Below are 16,152 nucleotides of genomic sequence, written 5' to 3'. Positions count from 1 at the left end.
GAATGCTATTTGCTAATGCCATGAACGTGGTTGAGCACGGATATCACGTGTGTTATTTACCCAGACTGAATTTTTAAAGCCTCTCTACAAAATGCCTGATGAAATATGAATGGAGCCACGTTTTGCCAAGTCTTACGACTTCGAGTACAGTTTCTTCATTCATTGGGAGTGGATCCAGATGGCTACCCTGGTGCCTTCCATATTGCTGGGGGCCCAGGGACAACATCTGTGCTCACCTGTAGGGGGCGTGTGTGTGTGTGTGTGTGTGTGTGTGTGTGTGTGTGTGTGTGTGTGTGTGTGTGTGTGTGTGTGTGAGGGCGTGTGGAAGGAGGCAATCACAGGTGGGGAGGAAGAAGGAAAACATGGCGTGGCTGGTTTTCCATCGTTGCTTGGCAGAAGAAATCCCTCTGAACAAACAAACGTCGGGCTGCCGCCTCGAGGTTGTAACGTTTGTAACCCAAACTTGCTCGTTTCAGATCGGCCACATCGACGGAGACCCCAGCCGCAAGGGAGCCTTTCCCGTATCGTTTGTGCACTTTATTGCTGACTAGATTGCTACTGACCGGAAGCCTTCCTTGAACTGTTCCGTTCCGTTCTTGGTACCAAGACTAGCTACACAGCCAGTCTCGCGGATCCAGCCCATCCTCTCCCCGTTCTGTTCCGAAAACTCAAAGGCAGTTTTTATATGTAAGCAGATTCTTTTTATAGGTTGTGTTTTCCACGCCACATTGCCATACTCTTACTAGGAAAAGCAGAATTTCCTAAAAGGGGGAGGGGGGGACGACCAAATGCTCTTTTAACTCTAGACCCAGGATCCTGCGTTTTCAGGAGTAGCTGAGCCTAAAAAAAATGCTTAAATGAGTTTGGGGGATTCTTACCGCTTTCCTTAACCCGGTTCTGACATTGGTTCACTTTAGCACAGTCATTTTAGCAGGCCAGTACCATGCTGCTTCAGTCTGTGGCCGTACCCTGAACTTTATCCACAAATGCCATCCACCCATTCACCTTGAAAGACATATATTCCTTTGACAACCCAGCCAGTGTGTCTGTTTAAAGCAACTTGGCAATTTACATGTTAGCCGTGCACTTTTCTAGCCCCAGCCTACGAGGTGGCAGCTGCCATGATCTCCTCCTGCATGTACGTGCGACCCGTTGTTGTGAGCAGTCAGTCATACGTGGCCCGCCGCTGATGGGTTATTACGACACAGCGACTAGCCGTCTGTTCTGCACCGGTGTTCTTAGACTGCACTTCCTGAATTTGGTAGAAAACTAAGGATGATGGATTGCAAAGCAGTCCTTTACACTAGCTCGTCTGGTGTTCTAGGTGTTTTAGGATTTACCTCCTTCAGCATCCCCCCCCCCCATGCAAAAAGCAGCCGTATACAAGTAGGGCGCGTGGTGGTGCAGACCATGGTAGGCAGCACATTGCTCGCCGTGTCCTGGCGTGCGCCGCTGCCTTCCCCTCCCAGCTCCCAAGGACACCTGCTTAGCTTCCCGTCTCGTCTCTCATAGGATTCTCCGAAAGGAACGGTAGCTACACTGTCTTGAAATTTAGCCTGTCCAGTTGTTCGTATTCAAGAGCATATCAGAAACCTGTAGATCCGGGGGAGCCCAGTACCCCCCAAACATCCCAGTTACACTATGTAAGGCCATCACATAACGTTTAAACTTGCAATATGCGGGGTGGGGGAGGGGGACTAGGTTGTATATGATAAAAATCAGAACTCATTAGTTTCATGAACTTGACTGTCAATACCTCTATTTGGTAACTGTAAGCATAAACGTCATGGTAGGGATATGGGCGATTCTGGCACTCTTTCAGAGTAAAGAGGCAAGCATGGGTGTGAGCAAAAGGAACAGGCCGAAGTGTGGGCTTGACTTGTTAGGCGGTGACGCCGTCGGGGTGGCACACTTGATTGAGGCGGCGCCGTCCTGACTCCCTTTGTGCAAGGCTCTGACGAGCACGGACCTTCCTGTCTTTGTTTCAAAGAGCAGGACAAACAGGAATGTTTTAGGATGCCATACAGTGATGGCCTCCTGTCTTTCAGATTCTGGGTAAAAACATGGTAGATCTGTAATTAAAGTCAGTCTCTCTCTCTCTCTCTCTCTCTCTCTCTCTCTCTCTCTCTCTCTCTCTAACACTACTTGTTCATTTCTAACGTTTGAGCCCTCCTCCTAGTCACTTTTCTCGTAGACTTCAGAGCGTGAACAGATGCATTTTGCACATTGCACTTCCCAATACCTCTCTGACAGCAAACCCCCCCCCCCACACACACACACACACACACACGCATCTGTATCATCGGTCTTTGGTGACCTGGTGCCAGCTCTCTGAGGAATCAAGTTGATTTATGTCAACATTTTAACTCCAGTCCCAAGCTAACCTGTCGGGTTCGCCGGTACTTAAACGCCTAGGAAATCTTTTTCCACTCTCTGGTGGTGCTATTGGGCGGTAGCGGATAGTGCTTTCTACCCGAAGAGAAATCCTATTGACTTCCCTCCGAATTATCCTTCCTTAGTTATTTGCTCTTTGCAAATAGAGAAGAAAAAGTAACTGAAAGGAGAACACTGTAGATATCTATTTATATTTAAAGTTTACATTTCACAAGTGTCAGCTGTGGAATTCGGGCTTCTTTTTTATTTTATTTTATTTTTTTGCCACTTTCCATCAGGTCTGACTTGGAGGGAAAATGACTCAGAAATATGGTGCACAGATTAGTGTGATCTCTTGAGGGTGGAGCGTGACCTGCAGCCGAGAATGCTATTTTGAGATGTATGATATTCAATTCGTTCACTTGATTACTCTGGTCTTGTTGCAGTTCAACTGTATATACTGTATAACCTGAGCGGATTATTTTCATTGTCCTTAACGCCGTGATTTATAACCAGAGCATGTTTAATAAATTGACTTCCTGTTAACCAGTCATTTGACTGGAAAAAAAATAAAGTACTTTTAAATGGACATGGTTTTCATCTTTTTTTTTTTTTTTTTTTAAGATTTATTTATTGTGTATACAGTGCTCTGCCTACATGCATGCTCACAGGCCAGAGGGTGCCAGATCTCATGACAGATGGCTGTGAGCCACCATGTGGTTGTTGGGAATTGAACTCAGGACCTGTGGAAGAACAGCCAGTGCTCTTAACCACTCAGCCATCTCTCCAGCCCGACCTTGGTTTTCATCTTTAAAGTGTTAGCTACTGGCACTCCGCAGAGAGGACGTGGACCGTGAGATCCTTTAAAAGCCACTTGCAAAAGCCAGCAGACGTCCTTCTGAGAGTCTCTCAACTGAGATAAACATGAGTGTGCTGGGAATTGTACAGACAGGGCCTTCTGTTAGGGTGCTGTTCATCTGGACACTGCTGTCATCACTCCAGGGTCATGTGGAATTGAGGTTCCCCAGTTCAAACCTATGCCGGTCCCTAACCAGGGACAGCAAGTGACCCCGAGTCCCTGTGAAGGTACAGGGTGCAAGTCTCAATCAGAGCGAACTTCTGTGACACAAGAGTATTAAGCTTGTTTGCACTTTAAAAAGACAACAGAGGTTTCTTTCTTATCTGTAGATTTTATTATGTGTATGCCTGAGTGGCTGCATGTACATATGTACACCACATGTATGCCTGGTACCTGAGGAGGCCAGCAGGGGGAGTCGGCTCTCCTGGACCCGGAGTTACAGGCCGTTTTGAGCTACCATGTGGGTGCTTGGAATTGAACTCAAGTGCTCCTAACTCCTAAGCCGTCTGTCCGGCCCCAAGGTTTCTTTTTAGCTCAGAAAGTAGGTAATCTATTGGAAGTTAACCTACTGTTAACGACGCCTTTTAATGATGACTGGTATTTTACACATTACACTTTCTTTAGAAAACTGGGTCGGGGCATTACACCCTCCCAATAGTTCACTGCTGCCTATGGGAAGCTGAAAGATGGAGGACCAGGTGAGCTCTCAGGGTCAGCTTCCACTTGACTGCAGAGTTCAGGACTTGTCGGACGTCAACACAGAGTCAAATGCTGTGGATAAAACCTTGCAGATTGCTTGGGCTTGCTCCTGCATTGTACGAAAGAGATACATTGTTGCACATATGACCAAAACACATTGTACAGGATGCTCAAAAGAAACTAATAGACAAAAAGATAGAACAGAGTTGATACATCTTCTCTGGGCAACTATCCACCACCTCACATTGCTTCCCTCCGAATCTCCACATCCGCACCTGCCCCGCCTTAAGCTCTCCTGAGACGGGCAGATAGTAATGGCTGCTGCTAAGCCCTGAACCTGAGAAAACAGCAGCTCAGGAGTGGAGGGAGCTGTGACCCACCCGGCCCAGGTCAGTGTTGCTCGGCGGGAGCAGTTTCCAGCCTGTCGGGTGGGTATTCCTTCTGGGAGAACATTTCCTCGGCCTCGGACAGCTGCGGGAGAGTCACGGCCACCCTTTGACCTCCTGAACAGGAAGCCACGGAGCTAACTCACCAGGCTGTTACACTGGTAAACCCACAGGCTGTACTCTTCATTGCTTGCATCTGTGGTCTTGAGGGCCAGCAAGCTCTTCCCGGCTCCCAGGCCGTCGTCATAGCACACCATCCGGATGATTAAATACAGGGCATGCCTGTGCAGAACGCCCTGCGGGAAATCGCAAGACCTTCTTCAGGAAGCTGGGACATGGCTACCAGGGTTTCTCCGTTCTCGGGAAACACGCTCCCCACACAGAACACGTTAGGAGTCTTGAAAGGGCAGGATCGTGGGTCTGGGGGAAAGAATACAGTTTCCCAGCCCAAGGGACACCGGTATGCCTAGTTAACACTCTCCTGTTTAAACCCAGAGACCCAGGAGCAAGGTCATCTCAGCTGTCCTCATCTCTGCCGTCCTCCACGCCAGCCAACAGCTACTTACAAACATGGGGTCCCTGCATGAAACACACTGGGGGCCACACACACGCGAAATACAAATGAGGCCCCTGTTCACCCTAAGGAGTGGGCAGACACAGGAGACCCAAGTCCGAGTGTACCCATAAAGGCTGGGGTCCCCATTTCCCAGCATGTACTTCTCAGAGCGCAGCACTTACATGCTGATCCGTGGTTGAGACTTTTATGCCGTACTTGGAAACACCCAGAATAAACTCCTCCTCCAGGGGGACAAAAGGCAGCTTTCCATCTTGCTTTAAAGGGAAATAAATCATATCACAGGCATTAAAATGACACAATCATCTTAAGTTTGATTAGTTGCTTCTGGTATCTGGCTATCGAAGCTTCCTACCCTTTAGAGTTCAGTCTATACAAATATTTCCCCCAAATTCAGACCCCATCCACTCCCAGTGTGCCGTTCTGTCCTTTTGTGGTGTAAACCCTAATGGCAAATGGAGATCCTAGCCACAGATCTTAGTGACATTAAAATATTTACACTATGAAGCCAGGAGTGTCACAAGCTTTTAGTCCCAGCACTCGGGAGCACAGGCAGAAGGATCTCGTGAGCTTGAGGCCAGCCTGGTCTATAGTTCCAGGACTATGTACCTGTCTCAAAACAAGCAAAACAAAATTTACACCGTTTAGGTTTACAGATCCTCAAAGCTCATCTCATGTCAGGACAGGGAGTGATCAGGGAGCAGGCAACATCTTTTTCACAGTCGATTTCTGTCTGACTGCTGAGATCCATCTTGGTAGCTACAGACACCAGGGCTCGGGATGACAGGCTGTTGATGAGTTGAATCCTCTCATCAAATCATCCATCAGCAGTCTGAGCCGTCCACAAACAGAACAGGGGGATAACTAACTGATCATACCCCACCCCCGGCAAATCAGCCCGCCTCATCTACCTAAGAATGCTGCCCAATTTGTCTTCTCTCAAGAAAGATATTGCGGGCAGGTAATGGGTGCTCTGCATTGTGAATGTTTTGGGGGAAATGATGAATTACAGTAATGGAGCCATGGCCAGATGCTTCAGTTCTTGGCCTTCCCAGCATTAGTAACACCCTGCCAATCACTTCTCACATACCTAAGACTCAAAATAATGCCGCTGTCAATAATGGCATTTTATCAAACAAAAGCTCTGTGGTGGATGAGTAATTCAGCCATTCCTACAGGGTGAAGGGAGTGCTAATACAATTTTGAACCTGCTAATATAATTTTGAATGTCTTTCCATATAACACTTTGTCACTTATACTTTGTTTGAATGACCATATTTGTCGCTTATACTTTGAGTGACCATATTCCAAGCTAAATTTGGGGATAACTAACGATCTCTACCAAAAGTTCTGCCCAAATGCAAATTAGATTCACTAATTTTCCTTTTAAGTAACTTCCTTTATGGCCATAAAGATAGGAGTCATACCTAATACTCCCAGTCTCCATGACTTAAGAGACTTTAGGTTCTCTCTACGTTGTTCTGGCTGTTCTGGAGCTCTTGCTATATAAACCATGATGGCCCTGAACTTACAGAGATCCACCTGTCTCTGCCTCCTGAAGTGTAAAGGTAAATGTATAGATCTTATAATTTTATTTTATAAACAGTATGGCATTATCTTAATTTTTCTCCATATAGATTTTTGTAAGATACATATTTTTTTAGTGTATATGGGTGTTTTGCCTGCATGTATGTATGTGTGCCATGAGCATGCAGCGCCGGAGGAAGCCGGAAGAGAGCGCTGTTCCTCTGGAGCTGCAGCTACAGGTGGCTGGCTGTGAGCTCCATCTGGGTCCTGGAACAGAACCTGGGTCCTCTGCAGGAGCAGCCAGTGCTCATAACCACCAAGCTACATCTCCAGCCCTACAATGATTTTTTTTTTTAATTGACCTGACCTGACCTGAGTATATTTTTGAAACCCCCTCACCTTAATTCTTGTTGAAATTGGAATATTAAAAAGAAGATACAGCCTGGGTGTGGTGATGTACACCTTTAATCCCAGCACTCAGGAGGCACAGGCAGGTGGATCTCTTGAGCTCAAGGCCAGCTTCAACTAGAGTTCCATGACAACCAGGGCTACACAGAGAAACCCTGTCTGGATAAAAAACAAACAACAACAAAAGGTATTTTTGATCCATGTCATGAGTTTTTAAATCCCTGAAACCAGTTCAGTAGAGTAAGGCTCTGACAGATTGTTTCAGAAGAATCTATGATCTAAGCAGTGAACTCGGTCAGTTCTTCAGTAAACCAAGAGACCAGTCAAATCCACAAAGTAAAAAGTTCTGTGCCTGGAGAAAGAAACTTTTCTCCTATGAGGCTCCATCTCCAGGCGCCTTACACAGTCTATGACTCAAAGCTGCCCCAGGATGAGATCTAGGCTTCAGCCAAAGATGGCGAGCACCCTGCAGTGGACCCGAGGGGAACATTTTCCTTCAAGGCTGGACATTCAGCACCATCACAGCCAGAGGTTTCAGCTGGAACCAGGTTTTGCTCTGCCACTCACCTGGGCGACATCTATATAATTTATCAGGTCCAGTGGTCCTTGGAGACTCTTCCCCTGAGACAGGTCCAGTTTCTCGATGGCACCAACATACTTTATTCGAAACTCGGCACACGTGTCTAAACTGTTGCTCTGTCCTAAGATTACAACAGATTTGAAAGGCAGTGCCTTCTTCACGGAACATTTTCTCTCTCTAAAAGATTTATTTTTATTTTACAAGTACAGGTGTATTCCCTGCATCTGTACAAATGTAATGCAATGCCTGAGAAGGCCAGGAAAGGGGGATGGATCCCCTGGACTTGGAGTTGCACACAGTTAGTTGTAAGCTGCTGTGTGGGTGCTGGGAACCGAACCAGGACACCCCTCTGCAAGAGCAGCCAGTGCTCTTAACCTCTCAGCCACCCCCAGTCCATTCCATTTGGAAACACTCTCACTCTGTTCACCAGGATGGCTTAGAAGCCCAGAGCTGCCTGTCCCAGCCTCTCAGAGTGCTGGGATTACAGGCACACTCCTCGTTAGCTTTTTATTTTATTCTTTACTGGTTTTGAGGCAAGGTCTTCCCATCTAGCTCTGGCTAGCCTGGAACTTACTATACAGCCCAAGCTGGCATCAAACTCAGAGATCCACCTCCCTCTAAGCACTGGGTTAAAGGTGGGCACTGCCCTACCTGGCTCCACGCCCAGCTCCTTAGTCACAAGTTTCTAAATGAAAGATTTCTAGATATAATAGGGAGGAAGGAACTTAAATTTTTATTAAGCTTTTTCCTCACTGACTGACTACACCAGATATATAAAAGCATCAATGATGGGCCAATGAATACTGATAACCTTCATTGCAAAGTAAGCAAAATTGTAAAAGCCAACTAGAGAGTGAATGGTACCTTTATCGTACATAACTACTGCTTTGGGTCCCTTTTACTTTATCTCATAATTGAGGACACCCGTTCTATCATTCAATCAGAAATGCCAACTTCTTTTTTTTTTAAGTATATGTAGGATAATGTCAGAGGTCCCTTATCAGATGGCAACAAAATCTAGCCAGTTCAGAAACTCCCACAAACCACTTCTGACACCTGCCATGCTAAGGAAGTACAGCGCAACCAGCCTTTAACACCTGGAGGTAAAGATGATAAATTTTATGTGACAACACTATTTTGGGTAAAATGAAAATGAATGCAGTGCATTTCCAATGACCGGCTATTTACAGAGATCAGTGGGGAGTCTCCTGATTTCTAAGGAGCTACAGTTTCAGGTGGTTGTATAACTGCACATGTCTGGGACGCACGTCCTCGTTTCCCGTGTGTCTGCTGTCATCTCAACTAGGGTATCTGGAGGCAGCCTTTGAGGTTCATGGTTCCTAAACCCTTCACCACTCACACATTTGTCCAGTTCCCAAAAAACATTTAAGCCCGAGTATAATTCAGTCCCCGCAACCTACTAAAAAGCTGCTCTGAAACTACTTAGTCATTGGCACGGATGCTCTCGAATGCTTGCCCTCAGACCCACCGAGGACACTTAGCCTAAGTGTCTTTGGAGAGCTCCCACCCCATAACACTTTCCCCGTCTCACCAACTTTCTGAACTTCCCAGAAGTGGCAGAAGAGAGGGAGGAAAACCGAGATAGAAGACCTTGCTCAGCCACACAAAACCACGAGAGTAAACACAAGATCAGTCACCAGGTCACCGGGCCCCTCATACCTGAGCTTTTGGTGGAGTCGGTATCGAGGCTGGCGACGGTGCTGGATCGCGAGAGACCACCAAGGCTGGAATCCACGGACTGCGAAGAAACACAGTAAGACATATGTCTTCTCTGATGCAAATTCCTGGTGAAGCTGAGCTGACACACAGTATCTGGTCGATTATTCCGGCAGGCAGGCTGACGGCAGCTGAAGACATTTTCCACAGCAAACTTCAGAAGCCACGTGACACGTGACTGCTCTTGCAACCACATGACACCGGATGCACCTGATGTCAGCATCTTCAGTCTGAGGCTTGGCCGTCAGCTCCCCTCCCTTACTCGGCCTTACACTTGGAGCCTCTGTGACCACCCCCCCCCCTGCTGTCCTGTTCTTTCCATGGAACCGCAAAAAAGTCCTGTGCAGAAGCCGGGTGGTGGTGGCGCAAGCATTTAATCCCAACACTTGGGAGGCAGAGCCAGGCGGATCTCTGTGAGTTAGAGGCCAGCGTGGGCTACCAAGTGAGTCCCAGGAAAGGTGCAAAGCTACACAGAGAAACCCTGTCTCGAAAAACAAAAACAAAACAAAACACAAACAAACAAACAAACACCAACCCTGTGCAGAAAGCCAGCCACTGAGCAACCAACATCCCTGTCTGACATTGAGAGGAACCGAGTCTCCCCGTTATATGCTCGGCCTTTAGGGAGTGGCACTATGAGTAGGTGTGGCCCTGTTGGAGTAGGTGTGGCCTTGTTGGAGTAGGTGTGGCCCTGTTGGAGTAGGTGTGGCCTTGTTGGAGTGGGTGTGGCCTTGTTGGGGGCGGGCTTTGAGGTCATCTATGCTCAAGCCACATCCAGCAGGCAGTTCACTTCCTGTGGCCTGCTGATCAAGACTCGAGCTCCTTCTCCAGCACCACGTCTGCCTGCAGGTTGCCATGCTTCACCATGATGATAGTGGACTGAACCTCTGAACTGTAAGCCAGCCCCAGTTAAATGTTTTCCTTTCTAAGAGTTGCCATGGTCACAGTATCTCTTCACAGCAATAGAAACCCTGAGACGGACGCCTAGAACCAACTCCTTCCAGCTGTCTCCCCGACCTCCTCCACACGTGTGGAGACACACAGGCACCTCAGTCGCTCAGATCAGTGCATGCAATGAGACCACTCATAGCTTTAGTCCCATTTAGTTGAGTGAATTTAAGAATTTCGGGAAATTATCAAAATAATAAAATCAGAGCAAACAGACAGTGCCAGGTAAGGTGAAGACTCGGATCTGGCATGGCCAGGACTGTGTGCGAGCCGGTTAGGAGTGCCGTCCTCACTGCTCGGTGCTCCTGTGCTCCCGTTCCACCCCGCGCATGCGCGCTCTCTCACCTTGCTCTGTCTTTAGTGCTCCTGTCCCACCCTGCGCATGCGCTCTCTCACCTTGCTCTGTCCTCAGTGCTCCTGTTCCACCCCGCGCATGCGCTCTCTCACCTTGCTCTTGGTGCTGACCTCACTGCTCTGGGAACTGCTGCTGCTGTGCCGCTTCTTGCCTTTGCGAAACATCTTTCACCATAGCTTGATCCAGAGAAGATGCCCTGGAGGACAAGGAAAAAGTGTGTCCAGTGTTGTCAAGGAAATCAGCATCAGCAGGGAGGTGGTGGCACACGCCGATAATCCCAGCCCTTGGGAGGCAGAGGCAGGCGGATCTCTGTGAGTTCGAGGCCAGCCTGGTCTACAGGGCGAGATCCAGGACAGGTTCCAAAGCTACAGAGAGAAACCCTGTCTTGAAAAACCAAAAAAAAAAAAAAAAAAAAAAAAAAGATTTTACAGAAGGGCTGGAGCGTTCAGAGTGCCTGCTGCTTTTCTAGACTCTAACCTTAGTTCTGTTCCCAGCACTGATGCGGGCAGCTCACAACCACCTACAGTTCTAGCTCCAGAGGATCCAGTGTACTTTTTTTCTGCTCTTTGATGGCACCTGCATGCCTGTGGTGTGTACACACAAAGACACACATACACATCAAACACATACATACTTACATATATACATACATACAATTTACAAAAACAAAACAAAACAAAAAAAACCAGGGCAGGAGAGTTGGCTCAGTGGTTAAGAGCAGTTGCTCTTATGGAGGACCTTGTAGGTTCCCAGCACCCACATGGCAGTTCACAATAGTCCAAAGTCCAGTTCCAGGGAATCTGATGCCTTTTCTCATCTCTGTAGACACCAGACACACATGTGGCTCACAAACACACATGCAGGTAAACCATTAATACACATAAAAATAAATAATTCTTTTAAAATATTTACAAAAAGTGAAGGAACAAACCGAAAATCCCTGTCTGTATCGATAGGTGAAAAGTACTTTTTCCCAAACTCACACAAATCACCCAGTTCTCAAAGATCCAGATGCCTTACCTTTCAGGTGATTAAAGATTTGACTAAAATGCGTGACACATTATAACCAAGACCCTGAGATCCAGTGACCTCAGGCACTTGGTGGAGTTGTAAGGCTAAGAGTTGAAAGTATCTACACACCCCAGATAAAGACTGTGCACCAGCATTGGCACCCCAACCTCCAATATTTTGAGACAGAGTCTCTCAGGTCAAGCTGGCCTTGAACTCAATGTCTGACGTAAGGTGACCCCAAACTCCTGATCCCACCTCTACCTCTAAGATGCTGAGATTACAGGCATGCACCAGCATGCCCTCTTCTGTAGATGAAACCGTCTTGTTAAACACAGAGCCGACTGCAGAGTTAAAAGCCAAGAGGTCAGAGCAAAACCTAAGAGCTAAAAACCTTACCCTTCACTGCCGCTGGTGTCCTCCTCAGCAAGAGTGCTACTTCCTGTGTATCTGGTTTTTTTTTATAGACTTTCTGTTCTGCCTTCTCATTGGTTGTAAACCCAACCACATGACCTCCTCGTCAGTGCCTGTCTGTACAGACCTCCAGGTCTTCTATGGTTGGTATTGAGATTAAAGGCATGTGTCTCCATGCTGGCTGAATCCTTGAACAGAGATCTGCCTAGCTCTGCCTACCAAGTGCTGGGATTAAAGGCATGCGCCACCATTGCCCAGCTTCTGCTATGGCTTGCTATTAGCTCTGACCCCCAGGCAACTTTATTTATTAACATACAAATAAAATCACATTTCAGTACAAATAAAATATCACCATACTCTTCCCCAGCCCTTGAGACAGAATCTGGCTATGTAGCCCAGGCTAAACATAAGCTCATGATGCTCTTGTCTGAGCTTCCCAAGGGCTGTGATGACAGGCAAGGACTACCCCATGCCTGGTGAAATATGCATTTTCCTGTTCATAGAGAAAGCCTGGAGGTAAAACTCTGACATGAAAAGCACTCCTAGGTGTCAGCTCCTCATCTCCCTGCAGCAAGGAAAAGCAGGGGCTTAGAGGAAGGTGGGGTACAGTCTACATTTTGTAGATGAGGGAGTCTTGACCCAATTTTCAACTCGGAATTTTTGAGTAAGACAATCCTGACACATTTTACCCAACACTGATCATGCTTACACCGGAACCGAACACTCACTTGTGGTGTTCTCCAAGGTTCTACACACAGTGATCTGCACAGGAGCTTCCCTTCCCGATGCGCCCCGTCCCTTCCAGGCTGAGCAGTGGACCTAGCAGGGGAAGGAACATGGGTAGTGGGTAGAGGACCGGAAACAAGCCCGGAGCTCCTGCTGGTTCTCGTAGAACCCACTCTCAGCCCACCTGCTAGCCTGTGCCATGGCAGCCTGTGCCATGGCAGCCCGAGCCTGAGCGTGTAGAAAGCCTCTCACCCAGTCCTCTTCTTGACGCTCACTTAATTTGTAGCAAGAAGGGCTGACTCACTCACTCAGTCCTGGTTAGGCAGTGTGGTGGTTGAAAAGAAAATGGCTCCCACAGGGAGTGGCACCATTAAGAGGTGTGACCTTGTTGGAGGAAGTGTGTCACTGTGGGGGTGGGCTTTGAGGTCTCCTACGCTCAAGATACCACTCGGGGTCACAGACCATTTCCTGTTGCCTGCCTGCAAGATGTAGGACTCTCAGCTCCTTCTCCAGCACTCTGTCTGCCTGCACGCTGCCATGTCCCTTCATGATGATAAAGGACTAAACCTCGGAACTGTAAGTGAGTCACCCTAATTTACATGCTTTCCTTTAGAAGAGTTGCTGTGGTCATGGTGTCTCTTCACAGTAATAGAAACCCTAAGACAGGCAGGAAGCACCTAGGTGCTGGGGACTCACGGCACAAGGACAAAGCTGACCATCTATAGAGGTGTTTCCAGAGCAGTCGAGGACATGGCCAGATGTCTGCTCTACAGACCCTCGCTGGACGCCCGATATGGGACTAACCGCCTGGGGTGGGCGCAAAGAGCGTGAAAGGTCGTGCAGAAGCTGCTGCAAAGGATGACTCCACACCCAAAGACGCCTGCAGTGAGGGACAGACGGCAGCAGAGCCCTGTTCCCAGGCCTGTGCCAAACTAGGTTAGCCCGCAGCACCATGAAGTGATAGTTCAAGTACTGGTTGATGACTTCCTTGGGCACATTATATTTTAGTGCAGACCTCTTGGTATCTATAGAGGATTGGTTCCATAACCACACAGAATGTCTATAATCTACATACACACCCTCCCAAACACTTTAAATCAATTCCAAATTATTTAGTGTAACTAGGCAAGCAGTCGCCGCTGAGCTGAACCTCAGTTTTGCATCTCATGTAACTACTACAGAAATAGTTGTTATGATGGGTTATTTAGGAAATAATGATAAGGGGGAAAGGCTCCACTTATTTGGTACAATGGAATGTTGGTCTTCTTTTCACAACGCAGCTTTAAAAATCTGCCACAGGGCCTTGGTGGCACCCCTTTAATCCCAGCACTAGGCTCTCTGTGTTCAAGGCCAGCCTGGTCTAGAGATTGAGTTCCAGGAGAGCCAGGGCTACAGAGAGAAACCATGTCTAAATAAATAAATAAACAACCAAAATATAAGTAAATGATTATCTGGGGTTGTTTGAATTTGAGGATGCAGAACTCATTAGATGTAGAGTTATGATTACATATATAAATAAATACTTATTTTATATTAATTTTAAAAGTTACTTATAAATAAATAAAATCTGGTTCTCCTGTTAGTAGAATCCTGAAGCATACCCACAAACCCTTGGCAATGATTTGAACATCACTAAGGCCTTTGCAATGTCTCCAGACTTGCTTCCCGGCATGAATCCAGGAACTCGAGGGGGAAAGAACTGGTTGGTCTTTGGTATCTACTGCTATTCTGGATGCGGGTACATAAGCAAATTATCGTTGATTCTAAATTATTCATGCATAAAAGTGAGCCTGGGGATGCTGTCCACCAGCTGGATGTTACACAGGTTCATCAAATGCAAATCTGTCAAAGGCTGAACATCCCCCCCTCCCTCCAGACGAGCTCCTCCCTCGTCTCTCCTACTCAGGCAATTAAGCCATCACTGAAGGAGACCAGAAAGTCATCAATCCTTCATTGCTCTTCAGCCCCCACATCCAATGAAGCACCAGGATCCCAGAGTGCACTGTCACCAGTCCCACACCTGTGCCGGATTAATGGCATTCTTTTCATCGTGAATGTGATGAATCCTCAATCTGTAGAAAATGCCCAAGTACACAGTTTGACACATTGAAGGAATCCACAAATCCACTGAAGATACTTGGTGGATTAAAAAGCCTTTACCTTAGAAACAAAAAGAAAAACAAAACAAAAAAATCTGTGTGTGTAGGAGTAGGGTTCCCTGAAACTGGTGTTAAGCCACTGAACATGGGTGCTTGGAATCGAACTTGGATCCTCATCAAGAGCATTCTCTTAACCACTGAGCCAGCTCTTGGGATGAGTGATCTTGTCCTACAGAGCTTGTGGCTCTAAGATCCGCCCCCAGAGTTTAGCCAAAAAGATGACAAAGATTTCTTTCAAACACAGGTCAGAGACCACTGTTAGCCTGCTGGAAAGCCTTCACTGGTTCCCCACACTAGGACTAAAAGGTCAAATCCCTCTGGCAAGACACTCAAGGTTCTCCACCCACCACCTGCTACACCCTCAGTTCATCTCCCGGGAACGCAAAGCCGCCTTGGTTCTCGGCGGGTCTATCCATGCTCCCCGGGTGCTCTTATGCTGTGCTCCAACCTCTCCTCCCACAGAACTCTTCATTTTATGTCTCTTGCCAGCTACTCGCCTCTCAGAACTTATTTCAGGCCTCTTCTAAGAAAGCCTTCCTTGGACTTCTAGGACCCACATCTTGAATGCTGATCAGATCACAGCATTAAAACATGCCATCTTCTATTGAAAACTCTCGCTCTCTCAACTAACTAGTCCAAGGCGGGGCTGGGGTGGTTCTCGGTGGATAGACAGGCTAGCGGAGGGTTCTGAGAACAGCCTTGGGAATCCCAAACACAACTAGTCCTAAAACATCCAACATCGCCCAATGCAGCGCCAGGCGCTCCAAAAACCGCTAGTCCTCACTCCCGCCCATGAGGAGCAGCCGGTCCCCCGGGTTCCTCTGCGCCTCCGGAGCGGTGGGAACGCCCAGCTGCATTCCCTAGAGGCGGCCAAGGCAAAGATCCAGTAACTTGTCCCACCTCACAAAGTTAACTTGGGGACCCAGACAAGAGCAGGCTTCCAAAGCTCTCTCTCTGCACACAAGCCTCGCACAAGTGAGGATGCAGACAGCCAACTCCGACCCCAGGGTCGGGGTGCAGCAGCAGTCGGAGGGAGGCCTCAGGGCCCTTGCTGAGCCTGGTCCTCGGGGAGGCGGGCGGTGGACCTGTCACGGGAACGCGGGTCCCTCCCTGCCCGGGCACCGAGGCTCCTCTTCCTTTCCCCGGTTTGCACTCAGTCGGTGCCTCCGCCTCCCGGCGTGGGGCCGCAGATGGCGGGCTCCGGGGGACCCCCACCTCCCCGCGCCACCCGGCCCGGTTCTCACCTCCCCGCCTGGGTTCGTGCGTCCCCGGGCCTCGGGCGCCTGGCAGGGTGTAGGATGGTCCAAGCAGCGGCGGCCCGGCGGCTACTCCGGTTCGCACTCCAGCTCCAGCTTTGCCAGTTCTCCGGCCCCCGGGTCCTCTCGGCCACGCCCCAGTT

The 16,152-nt window shown here is 48.2% G+C and overlaps 2 protein-coding genes across 3 annotated transcripts in view; one reads left to right on the top strand and one right to left on the bottom strand.

Annotated features, from left to right (window-relative positions):
* The window catches only part of Asap2 (ArfGAP with SH3 domain, ankyrin repeat and PH domain 2), a 165,694-nt gene extending 162,732 nt beyond the window's left edge, over window positions 1-2,962 (top strand). Inside the window, 1 exon segment of the mRNA XM_037198170.1 lies at window positions 477-2,962. Coding sequence (XP_037054065.1) covers window positions 477-551 — 75 coding nt within the window. The 3' untranslated portion in view covers window positions 552-2,962.
* Window positions 2,963-3,101: 139 nt separating this feature from the next.
* Window positions 3,102-16,085, bottom strand: Itgb1bp1 (integrin subunit beta 1 binding protein 1). 2 transcript variants are annotated; one of them, XM_028877710.2, is made up of 7 exons: window positions 15,998-16,085; window positions 10,539-10,642; window positions 9,087-9,165; window positions 7,394-7,527; window positions 5,056-5,148; window positions 4,464-4,613; window positions 3,102-4,040 (listed from the first exon to the last, which is right to left on the bottom strand). In XM_028877710.2, the coding sequence occupies exons 2-7, from the start codon at window positions 10,608-10,610 to the stop codon at window positions 3,969-3,971; spliced, it is 600 nt and encodes a 199-aa protein (XP_028733543.1). In that variant the 5' UTR covers window positions 10,611-10,642; window positions 15,998-16,085; the 3' UTR covers window positions 3,102-3,968. The 2 variants fall into 2 exon arrangements, with proteins under 2 accessions (XP_028733543.1, XP_037054064.1); XM_037198169.1 differs by lacking the exon at window positions 15,998-16,085 and adding an exon at window positions 12,597-12,685.
* Between the last annotated feature and the right edge of the window lie 67 nt (window positions 16,086-16,152).

This window comes from Peromyscus leucopus, chromosome 22, assembly GCF_004664715.2.
Source record: "Peromyscus leucopus breed LL Stock chromosome 22, UCI_PerLeu_2.1, whole genome shotgun sequence".
In the NCBI taxonomy this organism is placed as follows: domain Eukaryota; kingdom Metazoa; phylum Chordata; class Mammalia; order Rodentia; family Cricetidae; genus Peromyscus; species Peromyscus leucopus.
The sequence above is the reverse complement of the archived record's forward strand: the minus strand, read 5'-3'. Positions and strand labels throughout refer to the sequence as shown.

What these genes read in the sequence shown, in the direction of transcription:
- Itgb1bp1 (XM_028877710.2), bottom strand. Translation starts at nt 10,610, where the DNA reads ATGTTTCGCAAAGGCAAGAAGCGGCACAGCAGCAGCAGTTCCCAGAGC. An exon ending in TCTCAACCACGGATCAGCAT is followed by an intron (nt 4,614 to 5,055) that starts GTAAGTGCTGCG and finishes GATTTCCCGCAG; the next exon opens with GGCGTTCTGCACAGGCATGC. An exon ending in TTTACCAGTGTAACAGCCTG is followed by an intron (nt 4,041 to 4,463) that starts GTGAGTTAGCTC and finishes CGTACAATGCAG; the next exon opens with GAGCAAGCCCAAGCAATCTG.